The following is a 26,780-nucleotide window of genomic DNA, read 5'->3' as shown; positions in this document are numbered from 1 at the left end:
TTGAGTTCTGCCTCCCAGTTCTGGGAAATCCATGAAAAATCTGTACTTGGAGGTAGTATCTTTTTCTATCAGGCCAACTGGTATAGTTGTAAAAATTAGACAATTTCCAGGTTTCTGAGCCCCTCTTCAAAGTCTGAAAAAGAAGTCTTGGTTTTCAAAATTAATTATGGGATAAGAGCAGTTGCTCAGAGCTTAATTTGTGATGGCACATTCATAGATCTCTTGAAATAAAAGTAGTTGCTACCTGTGGTACTTTATGTTGCAACACCCAAGTCTCATGGGGAAGGAAGAGAATCAACATAGCATTGCACCCTTAAAGTGATATTTTTGTCCTTCTCTACAGCTGTGTAAGTCACAAACCAGGAGCCTTTCCCTTCCCTCAGCCTTCTTCAACCTTAAATCATCTTCCACTGTGTTGACCATTGAGTCAGGTTGGGCTGGAGACCTTAGATGGGATGATTTTGTATCTCCTGCTGGGCTCCATGTGTTGCCAGATGGGTGCCTTATGTCTGGTTGGTGCAGTGGCTGGAAACAGGGTGCCTGGTGTTGGGTGGTGAGGGTTCCCAGCAAACCCTTGTGGTGATCCACTGCATGGCTGGGCTGGTGACTATTAAATATGAGGAAACAGGTGCTGTTTGTGCAATGTTTGGCCTCCTGAAGTGCAGGGTCTCTCCTTTCTGTAATGATCTTCTTCCCTCTGCTGTAGATAACCTCCTGCGAAATCTTTTCATTTGGCTTTTGTGTGTGGTAATTCAGTTTATAATTGCCTACATCAGCTGCTTTGGGGAATCTTCCACCTTTGTGCTACAGTGGCTGGAGCAAGAGCAGAAGCACAAAATGCCTGTGCAGATAAGACTGAGGTGCAAAGCCTAAGTATTAAGAAGAGTTTAGTGTATTTTTCTCCACTTACAACTGGTATTTGAGCAGTGGGAGCTTGTCTATATGAATGTTTTATAAAAAGCATAGTATTTTAGCAAATTTGCATTACAAAGAGAGCATGTAAGGTACTGGCTTAATGAGTCTGAGGCAGTAAAATTCTTAGAATAAACATTTCATTTGACTTTTTTTTCACACAACCTGTATTAATTTACAGAGACATTTAAGCTGAAGTTTGAGTCTTTGCAGACTGCTTCTTTCTTATTCTTCATGATCTAAGTGCTCTACAGTGAGATGTCATTTTCAGAAGTAGAGATCAGGTACATCAATCTGTCCATTTTCCTGGCTGTGCAGCATCCCAGCATCCTCTTCACCCTCTATGTGCTCTTCCTGATTCTGCAGTTCCTCAGAACAGGGCACCATTTTTACTAGGAGACTCAAAGTCAAACACCATGAATGTCATTCTTGAAAAGTACATTCTCTGGTATAGAATTTCCCTTTGTAATTTATTTTTATGTCCTTTTTTTTACCACCTCAAATAATTTATCATCTTTTCTGGTGTTTCTGTCCATCAGACATTTGCTGGCTTTTACTCTGTCCTTCCCATGTCACACTCCTGAGCTCTACACCCCCAGTTTCTCTTCTTGCCACATAAATCCAAAGTGATAAACTTAAATTTTGGCTGGGGTCAAAAACTGAGGCTAATAGTGGAGATAAAGGTAAAAATACAGGGTGTAAGTTGCCAACTGACATATTACGTAATTTCCCCTTCATAATCTTGGTCGTGCTTGAGACCTGTCTTAGTTTTTGTTTTGAATCAAAATTTGCATGCAGTCATTTAGGGCAGTAGTTTCAAGTGGTGTGTGTGAAGTGGGTGGTGACGTGTTCCTGCACGTCCTCGTGAAAGTGAGAGGCTTTGGTGGTGGGAAATCACCCTTCGTGTCCCATCTTGTGCTTGGTTAGGCACCCAGCTGACTGCATTCACTGCTAATTTCACAAAGAATACATGAGAAAGGTTTTGTGCTTGTTCATAATTAATAGTTTGCTCATTTATGGCTCCTTGTGTTTATGCTTCCATTACTGCTGCGGGCATAATCTGACATGGGCTGAGGTCAGAAGATGTTGCTATTGATTTCCGTGGGTGTTAAAGACCCCATGCAGGCAGCCTTCATTGATCAAATGGTTGTTGTCCCTGTGTACCAGGTCTTTTCAACTACTGACTCAGGGAGAATGTGAAAAGTGGCTAAAGATGAAATCAAAGAGGGATGGGCTCATCTTCCAGGGTCTTAGTCTTTTCCTCCAGTTTTCATCCCCCTTTCCCCACCAGCTGCTGGCTCCCACTTCATACTTTGTCCTGGTCCTGGGGTTTGCTCAGTCTCTCTGTGAGCAGACTTTGCTCCCTAAATGAACAAGGAAGAGAGCATTCTTTTTTCTTTTTTTTTTTTTTTTTTTTTTTGGCATCAGCAGATGATCAGTGCTGGCAGCACTGTGGGTGGGGAAGTTTGCAGAAACATGACATTTCTAGCAGGGTCAGAGCTGTCATGGAAGGATGCTTAAGGGCCAGCAAGCTGCAAATGCATGGAGAAAGACTGTTGGCAGAGCATGTGCCAAAGAAGGTTGTTTGTCCCATCCAGGAGCTCCAGCTCAGATTGCTGCATGGCAGGGAGGAGACTTACAGCTCTCACAATTGCTGCTCCATCAGCAGATGGGTGTTGACCCCCTCTGTGGGCTGGTTTCTTCTAGCATCCCTCTTTCTTCCTCAGATTTTGTCTATGTGCACCAGTGCCAACTGTTTGAAAATATATAATTGTGTACGTGGATATGAAAGTATACAAAAAAGATATAATCAGTAATTAGAGAGAACATTATGAAGCCCTATTAAATCATAATTGCTGCATACATGAGAAGTAAAGCTGCTGAGTTTAGAGCTAATTGTCTTACATATGCAAAATACACTTGGTCATCAGTGCAGGCTTGTGTGTCCCCATTCTGGTTGCTCTGCTGCTGCTTCTGGCTTCAAGAGTGCAGTTGCTTTTGTGGCCTTAAGCCCCACCAGTGGAAATGAGCAGTTTGTGTGATCTGTTGGGTGTCACCTTCCTCGTGTGATGCTTTCTGAGCACTTTGAGGGTTTGATCATTATCTCCTTGTGTCATTTGCTCACTGGAAAATATTTTCTACAGCAGGATGAGCTCCTTTCCAATTTTGAGATCTAAGCAATAAAACCCCTGATACAAGGTAATATTTCTAATCTAGCCTTCATACGCCAATGTTTGGCAGTCCTGATAGACTGTGTCCCTGATTGAGCCTTCATTATGCTGTTAATGAGATGTGAAGAGCTTGTTGCAGCCAGCATGGTAATAGGAGACCACCAGCTGCTTTGAATGCAGTTTTTTGATACCTGAAATCTTGGGTATGAATTACAGATGACATGATTTTCTTACTTGACTACATTTGTCACACATCAGTATTGCATGTGCATGCGTTTCTCCAAAATACATGATTTTTCATGCAGGATCTTTGCATTTCATTGAAGGATAGGAGTGCTATAAATTTGTTCCATATTCATGCTGTGAGTTGGAAGGTTAAGGGATGAAAACTAATCATATAGTTTGGCTGAAAGATTTCCAAACAAATCTAGAGAGGACATTTGGAGAGAAACTTGCAGTTTGTAGTAGCCATCAGGAAGATAAACTTTGAATAAAGGCATAAGATGACTTATGTGGATACATTTTCAGAACATTTGGGGAGCTTCAGGGATTTTCCAAAGGTCTGGTTTATCTATACAGACAGTCTTTATAGGAAAATGTGTCATTTTTGTCAGAAATCTTGGTCAAGAACTGCCCCAGAGTAATGGATGCTGTGGTTGGAAGAAGGTACTGGAGGGTGGTGTTTGGGTTCCTGAGCTGAATGGAGCAGACTCATCTCCTAAACCTTACTTACTTGACTGCATCCCATGTGAATGTATCCCTTAGTACCTGGCTGACCAGGTTGTCCTGTTATCCTGACTGCTGCAGGAGTACTGGGTCTCTTGATGTCTTGATGCCCTTCTCTTTCCTTTACCCTTTATTTTTTTGTTTTGTTTTGTTTTGTTTGTTTGTTTGTTTTTGGGTTTTTTCATAAAATTCTTGTCTGGAATAGGAAATGTCTTAAAATCTTAAAAAGCTTTTCTAAGCCTGAATTCCTTTTTGCCCAACTCTTGCCTCATCTTGGCTGCTGAGTGGGCAGTAGGCAGCATGTTGTTTCTGTCCTGAATTTTTCCAATAAAAGCATGATGAAAAAGTCTGTTTTCAGTTTGAGCAGCTCAAAACCTTACGTTACATCTCCCTGCTTCAGCTGGCTGCTGGCCTCAGGCTTTGGGGAGAAGGAGGTAGCAGCAGGGATGTGTGTCCAGTTCTGAGTTGTGTGGCTGGGAGAAGAGAGGGAAGGTGCTAAACAGGGGCTCTGGTTTGTCCTGCTTCTTGGTATTCTGCTGGACCCACAGGACACTGTAATGGAGCAAGGGGAAGCAATCATCCTGAGTGGGTTTTTATGCATTGTTTTCCATTGTGTCGAAAGGAAGTCCAAGTTTGCAGTCATCTGCTTTACCTAGGTTTAGGTTTAAGGAGGTAGAAATGTCCAGGAGAACAGAGTCACACAAGCAGGAAGAGAAGCTCAGCTTTAGAAATTGTCCTTTTCCTGTGCCTAAATAGCAGAATTATGAAAACAGTTGTTCCCCAAATACTAAGGGAGGGTTGTGTTTCGTGGTTTACTTCAGTGCGTCAGCATTTCTAGGCATAAATGTACAATTTTCCTTCTGTTGGGGTTTCTTTTCAAGGTTTTATCCTGTCTGTAGCCACTAGCATCTGAAATGATGCTGGTTCTCAGCATGGGAGATACTTTCAAAGGCTGTTATAATTGCTCCTGCCTTTCCTAGGGCCAATTCTCAGGGAACCAGTGGAAACGTAACCCTCTCAGGGATCACTGCCCAGCTCCTAAATCTTGCTTGAAATAGGCTGCCAGTTCAAACCAGACAGGGGGACGTGGTACTGGGGGGTGGGGGTGATGATGCAGACACCTAGAGGCACACAGGAAACCTGGCTTAAAAAACCTGAGTAACTCCCTGCTAGTTTGAGAATTATATATTTCCTTTCTGCACCTGCCAGAATTTGAGCCCATTAGTGCTCATGGTTATTTGGTTTGGTGACCAGTTTGCAGCAGAATGGATATTCCTGTCTTGCCCTTCTGCCAAAAAGGAAGAAAAGTCCTTCACCAAAAGAATTCACTGAAAACTGGAATTGTTCATTAGAGTGTTGAGGAAAGTGAAAGGCTTGGAGGTTGTGGAGAGGACGGTGAGTTCACATGGAAAGCTGCCCACTCAGGAGGATGTTATTGGAGCAATTCATCATGGTGTCTGAAATGTCAGGAGGGGAGGCCTGAGCTCAGTTCAGGGAAGCTTCATGGTCTCAGTTGTTATTGAGAATAAATACTTATTAACGGATGTCAAAGAGCCACAAAATGTGCCCTTGGAAGAAGGAAATACAGGGCAGAGAGATTTGCAAGGCTTAGCTACTTGGGGTTTAATATGATGGGTAATAAATTCATGCAGAGTGCTGTGCTGGAGGCTGACCACTTCGTGTTTGTCTTGCATATTCTGAAAAAGCTGAAATAATCTTCCATTTAGTACTCTGTTTTCTTGTAGTACAGGTTCAGCTGCTAAAGGCAATACCTGCAAACTGAAAATCCACTGGAACAAAAAGCCTTTAAATCCAGTTTCATTTCTGCAAGGTTTTAATATTTTTCCGTAGCGGTTTGTTGTTTTGTTTTTCTTCAGTAGCTTTGAGTTTAGTTTGAAAAATTAATTCCTATATCCTCTTAAGGATTAACTTCATCACACCCCTACACACTTCATCTCTTTTGTTTGTTTGTCTGAAATCCGTAGGACTGTCTCCTCATCCAGATAAACATGTGCATGCATGGGTTGGACTGTGACTTGAGTAGATGACCCTTGTAATTAGGGATTTCAGATATGGCACTACAGGCTGTTGATGAAAACAGTCATGAGTTTAGCCTTCTGTAATTATAGTTTGACATTTTTGTTTTTGCTAAATGCTTTCATAACTAAAATGAATATATTATCCAATAGAGGAATAGTACTAATGTTGACACTGTTGGCAATTAAAAACAATTTTGGAATTTTACTACTCCTGATTGCTTTTGAAATAATTTGGTTTTCAATGTTACTTTAGTATTGGTTCATTTATTAGGTCTTTTTTTGTGTGACAATGAGATAATTGCTATTTATTTTTTTTCCTGTAAACAATTACGAGCAAAGCAGCCAAATATAGTCTGACCTGGCATCAGAGTGACCTGTCAACATGAGGCTACTCTGCTCTTCAGCTTTTGAATTTAATTTTTTTTTCATATGCAGTCACTGGAATGCATTCAATAGGGCTGAAAAAAACTGCAGTTAGTTTTCAGTGTTCATTAATTACAGTGGTGAAAAGCTGTTGAAACTGGCAGATAAGACCAGCTTTGGGTTGCTTATTAGTAATAAAAATCATGATTTTTTATCTAGGATTGTGTGGACTGTGGCTGGAAGAGGAGATGCTGGCAGGCTGTGTGGGGTGGGATAGCTGCAAATTGTAAAGAGTTGACTAGGGATTTTTTGCAGTCAAGTTTTGCTAAAAGGAAGCAGAAAATATTCTCTTTTAAAGTCAGCCTTAAGGTAAGGCTCAGCTTTAATATTGAACCCTATGTGTACACCTGAGATGGTAGAGTTGTTTTTTGTTACAAAATACCTGGATGTTTACAGCTGTGGAATAGAATAAGGGAATGAATATGAAATGGGAGAGGGTAAATAATGCTGTTAAGTAGTACTTGGAAAGAAATTCAGAGCAAGAAACAAGGCTCTTGAGATAGGCATAAATGCACAAGCTAGAAGTAGACAGCTGTACCGTGGGTGAAAGGATCCTATTTGTCAGCAAATTTGCTACTTAAATACTGTGTTGATTTAGTTATGGTTTTCCCAGCTTGCGTTCATAGATTGGAAGGAAGAATGCTCTGTGGCCTAATCATTAACACTTCCATAGGAACAAGGTGATTTTGGAAGGTGTGCTTACTAAAGCCCCGAGAAAGGTAGAAAATGCAAATCCACATGACTGTAGGAGTTGTGTATCGAAGTGCAGCAACATCCATATCAACATGAAATTGTGTCACAAGTGAGGTATTATATGGCAGTGTTTTTCATTAAATAAAACATAATTTAGTGAGAAGTTGCTGTTCCATAAAAACTCTCTTTGCACTTCAAGCCTGAATTTTTTTCACTCAGTGGGATGCTTTCCATGCTGCCATGTCTCACGGCTCTAGCTGCTGCAGCACACAGCTCCTGTGCTACGTTTTTCACCAAGACGAAAGATAAAATCCCAGTTTTATGGTTGGATTTGACATCCAGTTTTAGCAGGGAATAGGTGTGACAGGAAGTGATGGTGTGGGTACTGCTGGCTGAGGTTAAGAAATATCTTGCTTTTATTGGCTCATTCCCCTTGTATCTGCTGGTGTTTGTGCACATCCAGTTGCCTCCCTCACATGGGTCTGACAAAAATGTCAAAGGCTCGTGCAGCTATTTTTAATAACAGGGTCATTTTGGCAGAGGTGTGTTAGGAAGTGATGCCTGGGTGAGTAAAGCAGCCAACAGGAGACAGTACCAAGAACGTGTATTTTGGAGACTGGGAGTGGCATTCATGCTTGCACTGAGGTATCAGTACTGGAAAGGTTTTACAATCCACCAGTGAATGGGAATGAGTTGTTTCAGATTGCCCAAAATAATTTTATATCCAGGGTCTTTGTGGAGAGAGTAAGGTTCCTGCTTGAAGTTCAGCACGAGAAATGCTGCACTGAAAAATCTGCAAGCACTGAAGAGGTTTGGTTTAAGGTGGGGAGGGATTTCAAAAAGGTATGCTGGATTCACTCCTGAAAAAGCCTTCTTTTATATTCAAAATTTATTGCTTTATGTCACCTTTCAGAAAGCTCTTACAAAACTTTCTTACCTTTGAAAGCTTGATAAAAACTCTTGAAGTACTTCGACTGAAACAGAAAATTTAATAGTGAGGCAGTTTGAACATGGAATGATGTTTGTGGGCGAGTAATTTAAAGGGGTACCAGCACGAAACAGTGTTGTACTTGAAAGGCTACAATTGGTATACACACACAAACTGGGTAGAATATCACTGGGAGCAATAAAATGTAGGAATTCTTCATACTGCTTTCATTGCAAACAATTTTTATTGTAAGGCCTGTGAAGCAATTGAAATGCAGAGAGCTGGCACATCACTTGATTGATAATTCCTCTTGCTACTTAGAACTTATTCTCAGTACAGATGTCCCCAATTCTTTCTTTCTATCTATCACATTAAACTTTCTTGTCTGCTTCAATTTCATGTCTGCCTCAAATGTAGTATTTCTTGAAATTGTCCTCCCAATTTGTTTTTTTTTCATCTTTACAAGTTTACATCAGATGAAATCTAGCTGCTGGTTTTTATCGTAAGGTTTACACTTAAACTTTTAACAAGCTTGTTTTTAAGAACAATCTTTCCTTGAGAGAGCACTTGGCTGATCCATCAATAATTATGTAGTAATAAAGCAACTGTGTAAAAATGGCTCCTGTGTGCTGAACAGATTGGTTTGCAGAGCCACTGACAAAGATGAATGTTTATTGCATTTTACTACTTTTAGTTCTGCAGATGCAATATAGCTATTTTCTTTTTGGCATAAGCATCATGAAAAGTAATTTCCAATTGTGGAATGTTTATGGTAATAAGGATATATAACTAGGGAGAGCCCAGGCTGACTTTCAGATATGAGCATCAATTTGCAGTGCTGATAGTTCAGAAGAAAATTAACAACTTTTTAAAAAATTGTATTTCTTTGCTTAACAAATTTTTAAGCAATCACTTGGAGAGAATAGACAGGGAACCCTGCAATGTCATGTAGTTACTTTCCTGAATTAATTACTGCTGTATTAATTGTTGATTCACTCAAATTTGGCAAGCTTCCTTATTCTCCTTGCTGCGTGTACTTCTATCTAATTTTACTGCAACATGGAGAAAATGCGGTGTCTAAAAATAACACAAAAGCCTGAAATCCTTCTTGTTTCCCTTCTTTATTTTTTTAAGTGCCAGAATAATTAAGGCTGTGATTTAGATGGCTTTGTATTGTTGAAATTTGTCCTCTTCTTTTGGGTGCAGTGTGGGATAACATAGTCTGTAGGGTTTTGTGGCCAGTGGATGTGCAGTCATGTTGGTCAGTCGAGCTGATTGACTGCTGTGTCACCACAGTGGTGAAGTAGTCCTTCAGTAGAAGGTGAGAAACACCTTGAGAATTAAAATTTTGTGGTTGCAGACATTAGAATCCTTGCTCCTGAAGCCCCTGGCATGGTCTCATGGTGCTCCTTCGTTGGCTTTTCCCATGGTGATGCTGGTGGATGTGGATGCCTTGGCCCAGGCTTGCTGGCTGCCTGTCAGAGGTGCCCTAGCTATAATGTGTTTCCATCAGCTTGCAAACCTCTTCTGGGAAAAGGTCAAAAGCCACCAGTTCTCCACTGTTGCTGCCAGAAATAGTGATTTGGCCTTGTTTTGAGTCTTACACCCGATTTAGAGTGAGGGGGTTCGTTTGTTCCTGCTCCCAAAAGGCCCTCAATTGGTATAGCTGCAGCTTGTTCCCTGGGGGCAATGGCAGGGCTGAAGTCTGTGTGCCTGGTTCATCTTGGCAGAAGGTGAGGAGCTATTCTGCAAACCAGTTTGCTGCCATGGCCCTGAAGTCTTTGTGGCCACTTGCAGCTACATCAGCAAACACTTCCAACTTCCAGATCATTCGTTTGAGTTGGCAGTCGTTGACGCTGATGTTCCTTTGCTTTATTTTAGCATTTAAAGATTTTTATGTTGATTTTGATGGCATGAAGAGAATTGCATGGGAGTGTTTTTGTCTGAACTTTAGTATTCTCTGCTTTATCTGCTACTAAGATTAAATATCTCACTCTTTCAGGATAAGGCTTTTGTCTGTGCACCTTGTTAACTCTTACCTCATCCGTCCCTACTGTCAGCCCATTATATTGGGCTTAATTCACTGCAGAGTTAATGATGCTTCAGTCTGCTGTGGAAAGAGTTTGCCTAGGTAAAGCTAACATGAAGAACAATCCACCCTAGTCTTATCTAAAGAAGTAAAATAAACAAAGAAACAACATATAAATAATCATCTATTCCATAGGAAAGTATTGATTTTGAAATTATGATCTGGTAGGTTATGTTTAATTTTGTAATGAAGCAGTAAAAAGTTAACCAAAAAGTTAACTTTCAGGAGGTAACTTCATTTTAGCTAATTCAAAATAGACTTTACTCATTTCAAAGAAATCAATATTGCATTTAGTGCTGAACATGTTTAAATTCATTGATACACGAAATGCACATCCCTCTCTCCAAATGGTCTGCAGACACGTAGTAATCTTTTTGAGAATTGGTGCCATAATACAGTATGTTACAGTGAACTGAGATTAAGCCTCTTGGGAAAACATCGTTATTTAGTTAATTAAGAAGAACAACTTTGATACTATGCCATATGCTGTAAAATAAAATGGGTGCATGGCAGAAAGAACCACTGAATCCCTTCAGCAAATGTAAGACTGAGCCATGATTTGTGACTTTCTTCCTGCCTTTGTAATACTGTATTAAATAGTGACCTAATATATTTAATTAAAGAATTAATTACATGGAATGGGATGTAGGACCTTATCTTTTCCAGTGCTCTCTTTGCAAAATGTTACCAGTCTGCCTGGTTTTTGAGACTTACTAAAATATTTCCAAACTCATCACTTCACTCTGCATCTAATCAACATTTAAACAGGATCTTTTGTGTGCCTGTACCCCGGAGAATGGCAGATTGGTGAGAAACTGTAAGATCAGCAATGCGTAACCTAGCTAAAATGACATATTTAATATAGTCCTGTTACTGTATAAACTTTATATAAAGCAGTCAGATGTTGAGATTAATCAGAATGACAGGTTGTACAAGCATATGGCTGGCCTTTCTGATAGCCATGAGCTTGAAAGGCCAGCTTTGAAACTGGCTCTGTTATTTATAGGTGAATCATGCTACTGGGCTTTCTTGGAAAAAGGTTATTTCTCCAGCTCCACCGAAACCTCCTGTGCACTGAACTGCCTTTTTCCACTGTTCCTGGAGAATAAGACAGATTATTCTCCAGGAACTTTTCCACAACTTTCTTCTTTTGGAAAGTTGTGGTGTCAGAGGGCATTCCGGGTCTGTAATGATGGATCTCAAGCATATGGAGTACACATGCTAATTATGCTCTGCTTACAGTTCAGTCTACCCAAATGCCAAGGCATTGGGGCCTCAAAGCTGCTGCAGGCAAAATGTTAAAATCCTTCACCACTGTCTACTCTGCATCTGGGAAAATGTTTGCTGCAGTCCCTAAAACATCCAGGGAAGGCAGAGGAACAAATGCATGTCATCTCAAGAAGTTTGCTGCAGTACATGTGCTTTCTGCAGCAGGATTGTGCTGATGTTTGTCTGGATGCTCCACTGACACCTGAACTGCCCTGGCAATGCCTGTACTTTGCAGAGATCATAAGGGTATAGTTGCCCAAATGGATGCCAAAATGCCCAGGGACCCTTCAGTAAGACTTGTATGTAAGCTCTGTTTGGGTCCAGAGCAAGGTAGAGAAGTACTTTACCACCTACCTGTTTTTCAGCCATTTGGCATGGTCAGAGACAGAAGCACTTCATCTAATGTGAAGCAGTGCAACCTCTGTGATTTTTATTGAAAAGCTTCATCTGTGCTGGCTGTGGCCATCTGTTGTATAATGGACCAATGCTCAAAACATGGATCTGCATTTCTGTAGCCATTACCTTTTAAAAATGCAAACCCATGTCTCCTACTTCCAGGTCTGTAAACCCCAATTGGTGGTCCTGATCATTGATCCAGAGTCAGGATCTCTCTGCTCTGTGGCTCTATTACTCCTGGATGTATTGGGCAGTACACTGTCCAGTAGCTGCTCTGAATACAGCCCCCATCTGCTGCAGAGGGTTTCTTCTTTGGGCATAATTCCCTCCTAACTTCCTATTTTACAAAGCTTTTGCTTTTTGCAGGGAAGCTTCTGGTTTTGCTGCTTATTTTACTATAGTAATAATAATTAATAAATTAATACCAATACTAATAAAACAACTTTTGCCTTCTCTTTCCTCTCCCCATCACTTTAATTCCCTGCTTGCTATTTCTCATTAGCAATGAAGGAAGGAAGAAGCTGGGTAACAAAATGAGAAATTTCTTGCCTGATAATTTTCTTTACAATTAACAGCTTCTCACCATTCTCACCCAGACAGTGCGGTAAATGGTCAGGATACAAATTGATTTTATTTTCCTTTAAACAAGGACTCAGATATATAACTTCATACACTACATAGTGGTGTTATCTTAACGCTGATACTTGTCTGATGAGCAGTTCAGTAGTCCAAGTGGCTTCTGGTGACTGATGCCAAACTTATTTACCGTGGACCTGCTCTGAATCTTTAAAGGGGATGTGGGATTTAGCCCATCTTTGCTGAGAGACACAAAGGGTCATTAGTAGAAAGTTCAGCCTGGGCCTCTTTCTCCTTTGTCTGGGTGAGATATTTTGCAAGACTATATTTAACAGCAGCCCTTTGGTCTGGACCACAGTGAAGGGAGCAAGAGGAAGATTGCTTCTTTAATGGGAGAGATGGCAGAGGCCAGGTTGTCATGGATGTGAGTTTGTGGCCTTTGGATGCCCAGCACTGTCCTTTGTGCCTGTCCCAGAGGTGGGGACCTGTGGGGTGGGAGTGCAAGGGCATGTGAGGTAACTCTGACAGAGCTAGAGATGTGTTGGAGTTGGGCTGGGCTCTGGGTTGAGCTTCCTTAGGATAGTTCAACCATTTGTACTTCCACTAAAGGAAAATTACTCTAATTTTGGGGCCATTATCTCAGCCAACCATGGCTTTTCACTGATGTCCTAGCAAAATAAGCTAGCTTTGCTTTAGAGTTCCAATCAGTCAAATGAGCCTTAAAATGTTGCATTGTGAGTCTCCTCAAATTTTTCCTGTGTCTTCGTAGCTTAAAAGCTCTGTGTGTGTATATATGGCTGTATATACTTATACTTAATTTTTTTTCCTGATGGAACAGAAATTGATTTATGATTAAACAAAAATATAGATAAAAATAATTCAAGCAGAATTCTAGGATTTGCTTTTAAGGTCTCTGTAGTGTAGAACTCCCTGTCTCATTTTTTTGTGGTGCGGGGAGAGCAGCACATTAGAGGAGTAGATTTACTTCTCAATAAAACATATGTCCTTCTGCTGGGGTGGCTGGGCACTGGCCAGGCAAGGATCCTGGGCTTGCAGGGAGGGACAGCAGAGCATTTAGCACCCACAGCAAGATCTGGCTGCTTAGCTGGTGAGCTGCAGTTGAGAAATGATGCTTCAGCACTCCAAACATTAAACCAGCTGTTCCCTTTACAGCTGGCTCGGGTGTAAAGTGCTCGTGCTGTTTTTACATAGTGGCCTGGCAGTACAGAGAAAGTGAGCTGGAGGTGGATCTGAGCCTGGCTGCCTTTGCTGTTGGCTTTTTCAGAGCATTGGGCACCCCTCACCCTCTGCAAGAGATATGGCAGAGCTCTGCACTTTGCAGGGTCGGGAGAGGGGAACTGATTAAGATGCTGGTCAGTTCTTCTCCCTGGCCTCTCCCTTTAATAAACTGTTACTGTTGGATACCCCTGTGGAGATTAAAAAAAAAATAAATAAAATTGAGAAAATACAGGCCAGAAAGTGCAAAAAAAGAGGGAAGGGTGGGGGAAGGGAAAGGAGAGAAAAGATTCCAAGAACAGCATAAAAAGGCAAAGGTGGAAAATACAGCAGGGAACTGGTGATTGGATGGAAAACTGCAATAAGTAGGGGAATTCTGTGCTTGTAGTCTCATTAAAAAAACTAGAAGTCTATTTTAAGTCCATTTCAATCCATTTAAGAGTCCAATTCTAAAAGCCCATAATGACTTGTGCAGGAGGGGGTGAATGTATGGAAGAGATTATGAGTTGTGAGTGTGTGCCACCTTTGGCAGGAGCACTGTGATCCATCTGGATGTTGCTGGGCAGAAATCACATGTTGGAAAAGTGTCTAGGCATAGGAACTCATACCACTTCTGGGCTCTGAAGCTGTAAATTGTAATTTGTCCTAGCTAATTAGTGTGTTTTGGGATCAATATTTGTCAAGTTGATTATTGGTGGTTATTGGTTTCATCAGCAAAGACATTTTGCCAGCCATATTGTTGAGAGCAGCCTTCCTCTGAATCCTTGGTCATGGCATGTGAACTGAAAAAAGAACAGTGAGTTGTCTCAAGAAGGTTGCATAAAGGATGCTCTTTTTCACTCTTTTCAAAAGGTGCCGGGGGAGACACAAACATTATTCCAGAAGAGGAACATCTGCTGCTGGTTTTGAGGAGTGTCAAGGTGTTCTTCTGTTCCAATACTTAACTTTCAGCTGTATTTATTTTGGGAGGTGAAAGGATTTTTCTTGAGGGGTTTTTGTATTGCTATGCAGTCCAATAAGCACAAGCTTACCTTTTCAAAGAATAATCTTCAGAATCAGAAAGGCGTTGTTTATTGCTGGACTATTTTTGTGTTAGGTGCTTAAAAAAGCAAATATATTGTAGGGAGGATTTCTGGAAAGAATGGAGTGATTAACCTTTTTTTTGATGTACTGGTGTCTAACAAGTTTCCGTGTCTGTTAGACTAATGGCATAATTTTTAAAATGTGTGGATGCCGTTTGGTTAGATTTTCTGTGGGCTGGAAGGTGAAACAATAGCGTTTGTTTCAGTATAGATGTTCTGCCAGAAAAGCAGCAGGGTTGGTGGGGTGGTTTTTTTTCCAAAATTGAAATTGAATTTATAAAAAGATGTGTTCTGTATCTAATAATAAAGTTCTGTGAGAGATGACTGACTGTAGGAAAAGCTTTTCTCATAATTCATTCCCACATGTCATTAAGCACACAAATTTGAAATTCTGTTCCTGTGATGGGATAATTGTTCTGTGACTGCCGTAGGAAGGTGGCTAATGCTGTCAGATGTCAGTCAGCTGCTGCAGGACAGACATAACACCCATGTCCTGAGTCTCAGTGTCAGGAAATAAAGATGCAGGCACTTAATAAAGATGAGCTTGTAGTTCTGTGCTGGGTTAAGGTTGAATCTCGTAGGAAAACCTCCATCTGCCTACAGTGATGTGGACGAGCCTAGTGCAGTGACTGCAAACCATCTGGGCCTGATCCCACCTCTTGTTCCTTTCTGCTTTGTGAAAAGGTCTTTTAATCAACAGATAGCAGTGATGAAAGAGCTAGTGATTTTGTACATCCCCACTTTTGCATAGGCTTACCTTTCACAGCTCTCTCTTGCTTGCCTCACAGGGTATGTAGCTGATATGTGAAACTTCTTTATTTTTATTCAGCAGTATTTTGTTCCTCTTTGCCTTTCATTTGCCATACCCCCTTTGGGGGTTTGCCTTTACAGTTCTTACAGTCCCAGCATGAGGTGATTGGCAGTGCCAGGGCTGTGTGTGCTGGTGCTGCTGGGCAGCTGGCACCGGCCAGCAATGCCTCCCATCATCCCACCTCGGCAGGAACGGGCATCTCTGGGAAGAGGGGGCCTCTCTCTATGTAGTGTGGTGTGTTTGCTTTCTCTGAAGGAGTCAGCAGGCTGGAAACTTGGCTTTGGATGGAGAGGACCCCTTAACCTTGCCTTGGCAGAAGGAAATAATAAAGTGACAGTCTTCATTTATCTTTGTGCTGTATGTGTGGCCTCCTGTGCTCCATACATCATCAAACCTAAATCCTGGTGTTGAATTGGCAGTGTGAAGGGAGTAGGCTCTAATTTTCAAGGTGGCTTTAAGTAGAATAGAATAAAAACCATTTTCACCTAAATATGAGGCTAGACATTGTGGGGTTTTGGGGTTTTGCGACCGTATTTTGTCAGTAAGTGCAATTAATTTTTACTGTGTCCTTACATCTTTTTTCCATTGTGTATTGCTGTTATGACAGCAGACGATGACATTGCCAAAGGTGACCTGGAGGAACTGGAGCCCTTGGCAGCCATGGATTGCCTGCTGTGGGATGAGGGCATAGTGGGGCCAGCTGGGTTTGCACAACCAGATGCCTGATACAGAGCAGTGAGACTGGCAACAGCTCAAAGCTGCCAAGTATCCCCTACCCTGCTCCAGAAGCTCCTAGCCCTATAGTAATAAACTCACAGTGTACCCTGCTGGCACAGCCCCACAGACTCTGTGCACAACTCATGTGCAGTGGGTTCATTTCCTCACCCACCTCATGTGCAGTGGGTTCATTTTCTCACCTATTGATCCTCCTGTGCTGCACTTCAAGCCGTGCTGCTGCTGCTACTGCAGTGTTTTCACATCCATTTCTCTTCCCTACCTGATGGCTCCTGCACTTTGTCTGCCCTGCTGCCACTGCTGCCACTCTCATCCTGGTTACCCACGCTTAATGGCTGCTCTCTTCACACCCCCTGGAAAATCAGTTATCTTCCCCTCCAGATGGGTTCTTGTCCCCTCAGATCAGCTAATCAGTTACATTCTGGTGTGGTTGTGCAGCGTTTTCTCTGACTGTAAGCTACTGCCTTCCCTTTACACTCCTTGGAGCTCCCAAAGTGGCACTGGCGCTGCTCGCCAGATTTTGCTCCAAAGGTGTTTCTGCCCCATCCCTCCCACTGTCTCCTATGGGCCATACTTCCCAGAGAGTAACACTCAGTTCTATTATTTGGGATATCCCAGGCTCAGATTGTTTGGTTTATTGCTGAAGGATTTTTGCTAGTGACAAAGCCTCTTCCAACTCTTTTCAGAATTTGTTGTGCAGTAGCCCCAGAGTATTTCTTAAATGCTGGGGGTGCTTAGTGTCTGGTGTTGTGCTGAATAGGTGGAAGGGTTCTTTGTTTAAACTCTTTTGGCTCTTTCAGTGCCACAGACAGTGTGGTGGAGGGTGTATTTGCTGCATGGGACCAGAGCACCAAGTGCCTTCTATTATATCTGCTCCAGAGGATTTCCTGGGAAGTGTTCAGCCTCCATTTCTGTCTGTAAGGAAATCCTCTTATCTGAGCAGAGCAATAAATAGCACTGCCTCCTGTAATAGAAACAGAAAAACACATTCTTCATATGGCTTTTTTTAAAAAATGTGGGGTTTAAAGTATACAGGCTGGAATGATTCTTCTGTAATAAATCCCCGTAATAGCATGCTGTGCATACATTTAACTAGCCTCACAGAGGTAGGGAGAGGGGGAGACAATGTGTTAAGAGAGGGTTTAGTGTGCATTTGGTAATGGCAAGAACAGTAAATAATCCTACAGGTTTACAAACCTAATCCCCAGTGTCTGATTGTAGCCCTCACATCTACTAGAGTTGGATGGTAAAGATGTTAAAAGGCTGTAAAGAAAAGGCTTTGGGGTTTTTTTATTTCTAAATATTGGAGGAGCTGCTGGGTGACTGTTGGTTTTAAGTGGCATGAATATAGCTGCTTGGGGACCTTGATGGAAGGCTCTAGAAGTGTCCATCCTTCTCTGCCTGCCACAGAGACACTTAAGAACTGGATTTGAGCAGAGGAGGGGTGTGGGGTGTTATTGTTTTTAACACACACCTTATTTTTTGCCTGTGCCATGCAGCCAAGTGGTTGTTTTTCTTAACAGAAGAAATCCGCAATGTCTAAGAGCGATGCCACGTGATGCCATTGCTTTTAAATAAGCTTTTAAGAGGTTGGACCAGATGTTGGTCACATCTGTGTATTTATTTTGTTGAACATTTAATTTTGACTCTTTTATTAAAAGAGAAAATGATCATTTATAAATTGTTCTGAAAGTTTAGCAGCTGTGAAGATCTTTCTGGCATATAATAAAGCAAAGAGTTTATTTTGTGTACCCTGGAGTGAGCCGTATAACATTGAGCAGAGAGAACTTACAGGGAGCAAGGTCTACTCATTTTGGAAACGAGTGCCATGGTAATTTTCAGACCAAACTGGATGTATTCCATTATGAACTGACATTCCAGAACAAAATATGTATTTTTTTTCTCCGTGAAAGCATTAAAGGCACCATCTCTACTGAAAAGCCCCTTACATTTAATGAATGCCTTTCTCCTTGGCAGGAAAAAGGACAACTTGCAGGCAGAGGGATATCCTGCAATTACTGCCTCCACTGCTGTTATGGGGGTCTAAGAAATGCTTATTATGTGTAACTTGTGTCTGGATTCTTCTCTGCAGTTTAGCAGTTGGAGAATGAGTTTTCCGTCCCTGTTGCTAATTGATTCAATGAGAAAAACTGGCACCTAGTTCAGTAACAAGTTATATTTAAAATGACACGTGAAATTGTTCGTGGTGCCTGAAATTGCATCATTTTCAGTCTGGCATGATAGGGCTGTATAAAGGAACTTACTGTACTGTGACATATTAAAATTTAAACCTCTGATCCAAAAATATAGAGGGCTATAGGTGAGAAAGGTGTTTAATGATGAATAAAAGCAGTGGCAGCTTGATTTCAGTGGGATGTTTTTATTATTCCTAGGATTCTGTGGCATTTCACTGGAATTTGTATCTCAGTTCCAGCAGGAGGGACACATAGTGCTGTTTTGCTGGGTGCCCTGGACTCACACAGAATTCCTCTCTGTGCTTTGCATGATTACTGTTTGCCAAAAAAGAAAATTCCAGTGAGTTACATCAAAGAGGCAGTGAATTACCAGGATGCATTTTTCCAGGTTGCTTTTCCTCTCTAGCCTTAAACATGCTTTGCCATGTCCATGATCCCATCCCTACTTGCCTGGTTTGTGGGGTGCTGGCAGAAGGAGCTGGTGGCCCTGGTGCAGAAAGTTTTGCTCTTAATGCACCACTGGGAGATGAGGCCAGTAGAAAAGTGTGTGTACTGAGCAGTTACATAGTAAGTATAAAATCTTTCATAGTTTTTAAAGTGCTTGGGGGGGGAAAAGGTTGTAAAGTAAATATGGTGCCTGGACAGTTAATTTCTGAATGTAATGGCAATTGAGTATATTCCTGAAGGCCTTTTCAGTCGCATTAGCATAAGATTATTTGAGCTGGTAAAACTGATCCTGTGTTTCTGAGACAATCTCAGCAGAAAATGAAAGCACAGTGCTATGTGGCTCCTTCTGAACATTTTCTTTGTGATGAAACTCATTTCCTGTATGATTTCATGTGGAGGATTTAAAAAACTTTTCTTTGGGGTTCTTGAAGGTGCATTTTGAAAAAAGTTTTAAGTGCTTAGTGTCTGGTACTGGTAAATGTCTGTTGAGCTGGACAGCCAAATGGTTTGCACCACTTGTGGAAGCACAGCTTTTATGCCTAGCCAGGTGTTTTGGCTGGATTTGTGTCCTTGTGGTTTTAGGTACTTCAGGTGACTGGTTTAAACACCAGAGTTTTGCCAAGCAGAGCATTGTTTGTCTGTTCTGGTAATTCCTTGTAATTCCTTCCTTTGCTTATTTTCACCATTTAGTGCTCCTCAAGCTTGGAGACAAGAGTAGCAATAACCTGTCTTGGGTTCAGAGAGTTAGAGCTGCCTTTCCCCTTCACTAGCCCAGTTGCTCTGGGGCTCTGCTCTGTGAGAAAGCACCGGACTGGGGAACCAAACCACTTAGAGGTCTTGGTGGGGAGGCACATCCCCAGGACTGGGGAGCAGGAGCTGTGAGGATGTCAAACTCTTCTGCACCATTTCAGTCTTAATTTGTTATTGTAGATTGCTGAAACTTAATTTGTTTATTTTTTCTGCTAGTTAAACTGGTTAGGTCATCTCTTGTCTAGTCTTGATTAGGTGTAATGGAGATGACCAAGAAGATTGCTTCATTCCCCAGCCTAAGTCTTTGCTGAATAATTTATTTTCTTCTGTACCTGGACTACATTAATAGTGCATTACTACTATACATTAATGTGATGTGGAAAATCAGGTTTTGCTGCTCTACATTGTGCCAGTCCCAAATTAGGCCTCAGTTCTGTGCTGTTATGCTTTTTAATGGGCAGAATATAAAAAAATACGTGTTTTCAGAAGTCTTAATAAGTACAGAGCTAGGATAATTACAGTGAAATTATAATTACAGAACTCATTATAATTTAACATTTTCCATAGCTTTGAAAAGTTATTTTAAATTTTGGAAATGTAATGATTTCAGAGGGAAAAACTAGTACACATCTTTTTACAAAAGTGGTATGAGTAAGTGGTTCAAGTGCTAATAGATCAGAATCAAGAAGAAAGCCATGGAATGACTGTCAACATGATGTTATTCATCGGTCCAAGCTGCTTCCCTGGAAACAGAACATATTTTCTAAATCATAATTTATGGATGGATCATTGACCTAAAGGCTCTGACAGAGAAGTTTGTGTTATGATGAAAGAAAAATGATCGTCTTCCTAAAATGGTTTCTCCAGCTTCCTGCTGAACATTTGTGGCTGTAAATTAAAGTGAGGGGGGAAAAAAAAAAAAGCATCTGGAAGTGCCCAGCAGATTTTTTTTTACTTAAGAGGACCTCACCAGTTCCTCAATTTTGAATTAATTCAGTGTGGTGAATTTGTGCATGTGTGTGTCCTCATAGTGGAAGTACTCAGCAACGTGTTAAATCTCCTCTGCAGAGGATGTAAAACTGAAGGATGATTGTGAAGTGTTACTTTACCATAGAATTTGAATTGCAATTGATTTGGAACAAACATGGACCTAATTAAAGCATATTCTTTTCTGCAGGTGAGAATACAGGAGACGGTGAATTAGATCTGAGTGGGATTGACGACAGTGAAATAGATCGGGTAAGGTGGCCTCTTGTCCCAGCTCTCATTGAAAAATGTTTCTTATCTGGTTTATCCTCTTCTCTCACAGCCTCTTCACTTTGATCTCTTGAGATATTCAAGTAAACTCAGTGATCTGAGATCAAAACTAAGGGTGATGCAAGACTATGAATTTGATGTTCCTTGCTCATTTTATATACATACAAGACTGCTGCTACTGCTTACTATTATTGTGCTGAAATAATTATGTATAAGAATATCTTATATTCTAAAGAAGGACTTTTACAAGTTTGGTGGGGTTATAAATTCATTATTTCACTAGGATATATTCAACATAGGAGGCTGCCATGGAAACGAAACTGTAAAACCAGCATGTGAAGCTTCTGCATTCTTTCAGAGATTTCCGTAACAATTTTTGAATTTATTATTATTTGTGCATGAGCAAAAGATACGTTTTGCTGTAGAGCCTGAATGTGAAAAGCTGACAGCTTTGGAGAACAGCTTGTTGAAGGCCACACAGCAGTTCATGTGACAAAGTCCAGCTCTCCTTACTCTGAGCCTGATGCCCTCTCCAGCTGCCACTCTGCTTTAAAGTGTAATTTGAACAGATAACACCAGCACTAAAAACTCCTTTTAGGGTAAAGGATCATTGAGAGCAATGAGGTTGTGTAGGGGTTGCTGATCTGCAGGATGGTTTTGGTGATGGATGAAGGAGCAGCAAAATGCTGAGTTTGCCTTCAGCTGTGAAGGGGGTTTTGCTAGGCTGGGCTTTAGCTGGGGGGAGGTCTTGTGAGTCAAGCAGACGTGGTATGGAGGGAGTGAGGAGGCTCAAGGCTTTCTGCATAGCAGGTCTGTAATTTAAACATTTCATGGGGGAAGAATGAGCACATTTTCTCCTCCTTCCAGGCTCTGTGGTGAGGTCATAACTCTGCTTTTATGACCTCATGTTCATTTCCCTGGCAATAGACTGTACTGTTGTAAACCCAAGATTGCAAACTCGCTAAAAGCATAGGAAGATGCATAGCTGAGCTAGGAGGGAAGTGAATTTTACTATCACAGTTCACCTTTAATAGAAACAGATGAAAGAGTGAAAATATTGGTCTGATAAACCAGGACTTGCACAGCTGTTTACTTGCCATGTTTGCCCTTGGAGGAAGAATGCCTCTGCTCATCAGCTTCATTTGACAGGAGTTATTTTTGTCATAAAATCCTATATGTTCACTTTACTTCAGAGAAAATCTAAAATGCTCAAATCCATAAGATGGAGAAATCTCAATTTGTTTTTCTATCACTTAAGCATTATTTTACAAGTGTTAGGTCCACTGCTTAAAAATAAGGTGTCTTGTTCATGAAGGATGACCCAATTTGTCTTCAAACTGCAGAGAATTCTTCACTCCCAAATTGCATCAGCTCTAGAAAACTTTTGTTTTGCAATTGTTTTAACTACTGGGTTTATTTTTACATTTAATAGAAGAGGAGACGATCTATCTACAAACCTGCCAGCCTGCCTACCTATCTATTTCTTTCTTTAATTTATCTGAGTAGTTCTAAGTATGTTTTACATCTCCACAAGTACAATGATGTTCTCAAGACTTAAATGTAGTTGACTGAAAAAAGCCTAGGCATGGTTACTGAACCCAACTCTAAAAGCTAGAGAATTAGAACTCCAGCAATCTAAGCTGGTTTCATTCACACAGCACACAGTTGTGGCCATTGAACTAATAATCTCTGTAATTTAGCCTAAACTCTTGCAGAAACCTACTCAGAAGACACATGTTTCTGTTTTGGTAGAACAGGGCAGTGGTTCCCATTCTGTTTTGAATTACAGACCACCATCAAAATGCAGAATTACTTGCAGACAACCCTGTTTTCATGGTACTCTCTCATATCAGCTGAAAAAGATCATAAAACCAGGATCATGTTAGGTTAATTACAGACCATCTACAGTGAGCCCTGGATGATTGTTGGTCACCCCATCATAGTTAGAAACCAAGCACTGTGTTTTGAAAACATGCTGTTGTTTTTTTGCCAGCTTTGAAGTTACAAGAAATGCTCACTGGTCGTCACATCTTAGTTATGTTTTCTTTTATTAATGTAAAACATTTAAAAACAGAATGTGAATTTGAATTGACCTTGCCAGTGGTTTTTCAGTTCAGTTTTGCTCTGTGGTTTCCAAGTTGATTTCTGAAAGTTGATAAACTTGTTTTGTTTTTTAGTATATACTTAATGAAGCAGAAGCTCAGATAAAAGCAGAGCTGTGGATGAAAGAAAATGCAGATTATTTGAAGGAACAAAAAGGTAAATGTATAGGACTGAAATTCTCCTTTTGGCCAGTGTTGCTGAAATACATTGTGTTATCTTCATGCTGGTTTCCTTTTGTCATCTTTCAGAAAAGGAAGCAAGAATAGCAAAAGAGAAAGAACTTGGGATTTATAAGGAACACAAGGTATTAAACTGTGTGCTAGTTGTGGCTGTGTGAAAATGTCCTGGAAATTCATTACATTTGCTGATCAACTCCATGTAGCATGTATAGGCATAATGGTACAAGTCACCACTAAACCAACAAAAGCTGTTTTATCTCTACCTGTTATTGAAATACAAGGCTGTAATTTTTACAGGTGGTGAGTAAAATGCTTTCTTGCCAAAACTTATATTTTAAATTACTATTATGAGAAAATTCTGTGCATGGCAAAGTCAGAGCTGGCTCTTTGCATTTATCATTGCTGTCCTAATTGCTTGCTTATTTAAGTACAGATCTTAAGTCATGTGTGATTTCTTTTTTTTAATGTGTGCATGGGGAATTTGTACTTGCCACAACTTCAGTAACTTTCTTCTCTTACAATAATGATTTCTTTATGAACAACTAAACAGATCCTTGTTGCAGTCAGTTGAAGGAATATTTTGTTCTACCTTTGGTAAAGAATGTGACAATTATGTTAACAAATGGCATGTCCTGTCTCTGTGTTTAGCAGTTTAAAGCAGTCTAATTGGCCATACACTGACGATTTACAGCATCAGTATTTTGTGTAATTGAGCAAGTGACAAGTCAAATCTTCCACATGCAACTAAAATCAATGTTAGCTTTTAGTGTGTATATCCTCCACCTTTTTTTCCGACTAACACGAAAGACAGAGTTTCCTACTTCCCTAGGTATTTCAGCAATAAAACCAAAGCCAGACAATGAAACACTGTTTAATGCTTCAAAGTTTTTCATTCATCCTGCACTTACAGAGACATGGCAGTCTACCAGCAATTTCAAAATTGTGTAACTCGTTGGCACCACCAGGCAGCCCAAACACCCACCTTTTTGTTTGGACAACACAGGAGTTTTTCTCTAACTTTGTATTGTTTCTGACAGCTTGAGTAGAACTTGATTAATGTAGTGCTTTCTGATTTCAAGGTAGCACTTGACCCATGTAGGTAAACAGAAGGAGTATTATCCATTAAAAAATAAATCTCCTGCAGAGCTCAGTGTTAAAACCTTCCTTTGAAAAGGAAAATGCTGAATGAAAAACAGAGGTTCTTTTTTTTTTTTTTTTCTTTTCTGTGGCTACCCAGGCACTGGACATTGGCAGAAACAATCTCACATTCTCTGTTTCATTGGCTCAGCTGCTCTTTGTGCAGCATCAGCCTCTGCAGCTCAGTGCTGGGAAGGGCAGTTGCAAGGGACATTGTCACTGTGCTTGTGTGTTTGCAGCCTCAGCTTCCCACCCATCAGCAGTAATGCTGTTCCACATTTAAAAAGCTGCTGCTAATATCCTTGGCCTTATTCACTGTGGAGGAGGAGATGGGCAGATGCTCTCCCACATTGCAGTAGGACTTGCTATAAAATACTATTGCAGTTTCAATGCAGAGTTGTCAGTGCTTGGGGAAGCTGTGACCCAGCTTGATTCTAAAGGACATTTTAGCAGGGGAATTTCTTTATTTCCATGCTGGGTGATGCTATCAGGGTCCCTGTTCCTGTAACAGGAGTTCACTCTGGCTTTTTTTGGGTTTTTGTTTTTTTTGTGGTGGTTTTTTTTTTCATGTGTGAGAAATGGCCCATGTTTTTTCTCTGGCAGCATTACAAATACTAAGTAAAGAATTTGTAATAAACTCTGTGGGCATTTGGCAAAAGCAAAAACTTATCTTGTGGAGAAAAGAGACCTCTAGGTCCTGGTGCGTGGCAGGAGAAGGAGTGCTGGCTTAGCCTGGCCTCATCACCTGTGTCCCTGCATCAGCAGCACCTGAGCCAGGACTGCTGAGCTGGAGCTCAGCCTTCTGCTTTAGGGAAACTTTGTTTGTATCTACAGCACTAATTTTATATTTTAATTAAGCCAAAGAAATCTGCAAAGAAGCGGGAGCCAATTCAAGCCAGCACAGCAGGAGAGGCGATTGAAAAGATGTTAGAGCAGAAGAAAATCTCAAGTAAAATTAATTACAATGTGCTAAGGGACCTGAACAGCAAAGGAAGTAACACACCAAAGAAAGAGGATGACAGCACTGATGACAGCACCAACACCAAGAAGCTGTCAAGAAGAAAATCTATTGCCAGTAGGAATATAGCCAACCCTGTAAACAGTGTGGGAAAAAGGTACTGCAATTGTTCATTTATATCTCTGTCTGTGAGACTGTCTATGTATCTTTCTCAGCCAAACAATGTAGAGACTGGAACATTTGTTTGAGGCTAAAATAATGTCGGGGCTCTGTTTTTATTTATTTTGCCTGCAGTGTCATGGCAGCACCTTATTTATAGCTCCTGTATCAGAGGTCTGCTTTGGTGTGAGTTTATCATCCTGAAGCCCAAAAACAAAATCAATGGAAACTCACAAATGTGAATCTTTTAACTGGGACAACCTGTTGTCATATACTCCTGACATTTGCTGTCCTTCCTTTCTAAGTTGTCTGTGACACAAATTATTAGAAAGCTTTGTCGTTTTTCTTGATTTGAAAAATATAGTTCCCATCTGTTTTGACAGTTAAGTGGTTTGATTAGTCTTTATTCCAAACTTTATTCCAAGTTTTATTCCAAACTTTTGTTGTTAATTGGTGGCACAAATACAAAGCTTTACAGTAAATATGTTTGATGGTTTTCTGGTCTGCATTTGCAAATATTTTATAGTGTGGTGGAATCTATTTTAATGACTAAAATGCTGCACAGATTTGCAGTGTACTGTGAAGTGTATAAGGAGATTGATGTATCCTATATGCAATATTCAACTAACTTATTTGTCTTCACTTTATGAAATCATGTTGGATGATAATTTCAATCATGTCTTTGTATGGTAATTTCTTGCTTAGAAGTTAGATATATTTATTTGCTGCCTAAAATACATAGGTTTTTGCTTCCAGAAGTATAGACCCAATGCCCCAAGGAAATTTAGGTACTTCATTCTGAAATGTAAGATGGTATCTTTGTAGTTCAGATTTAGGCATTCCTCTTCAGTAATGGGACTACTTTCAAATGGCTCTAATTTTAAGCTTTTAAATGGTTAGATTTTGTTCAATAGTATTTCTAGGACTTCAAGTTTTTTGAGAGCCCAACTACATCAAAAGTCTCTTATAGAAACAATTGAAGGCTTTTTCTTGCCTCAGCTTTCCTAAAACAAGGATGATGAGCATTGTGCATCTAAACCTGAGTTTGTAGTTGCTCAACATTGTTTATTGCAGCCCTTAGCAATGTGTGGCCTGTGAGCCAGCTGTACCTCAAACATTTCTCCCTTCAGACTCCATTCTAGGGAGCTGGAGGGCAACTGGGCTGGTGAAGGGACTCGAGCACAGATCCTATGAGGAGAGGCTGAGGGAGCTGGGGCTGTTCAGCCTGGAGAAGAGGAGGCTCAGGGGAGACCTCATCACTCTCTACAACTCCCTGAAAGGAGGTTGGAGCCAGGGGGGGGTTGGTCTCTTTTCCCAGGCAACTCTCAGCAAGACAAGAGGGCAGGGTCTCAAGTTGTGCCAGGGGAGGTTTAGGTTGGATATTAGAAAGAATTTCTTTCTGGAGAGCGTGATCAGACATTGGAATGGGCTGCCCAGGGAAGTAGTGGATTCTCCATGTCTGGAGATATTTCAGAAGAGACTGGATGTGGCACTCAGTGCCATGGGCTG

At 40.8% G+C, this 26,780-nt stretch overlaps 1 protein-coding gene across 1 annotated transcript in view; it reads left to right on the top strand.

Annotated features, from left to right (window-relative positions):
- The window catches only part of BRF1 (BRF1 RNA polymerase III transcription initiation factor subunit), a 168,363-nt gene that overhangs the window by 100,777 nt on the left and 40,806 nt on the right, over positions 1–26,780 (top strand). Inside the window, 4 exon segments of the mRNA XM_030451588.1 lie at positions 20,656–20,717; positions 22,913–22,994; positions 23,087–23,142; positions 25,013–25,269. Of these exon segments, the coding sequence (XP_030307448.1) occupies positions 20,656–20,717; positions 22,913–22,994; positions 23,087–23,142; positions 25,013–25,269 (457 nt within the window).

Source organism: Calypte anna, chromosome 5A (assembly GCF_003957555.1).
Source record: "Calypte anna isolate BGI_N300 chromosome 5A, bCalAnn1_v1.p, whole genome shotgun sequence".
In the NCBI taxonomy this organism is placed as follows: Eukaryota; Metazoa; Chordata; class Aves; order Apodiformes; family Trochilidae; genus Calypte; species Calypte anna.
Note: the sequence above shows the minus strand (reverse complement) of the source record. Positions and strands in the feature narration are given on the sequence as shown.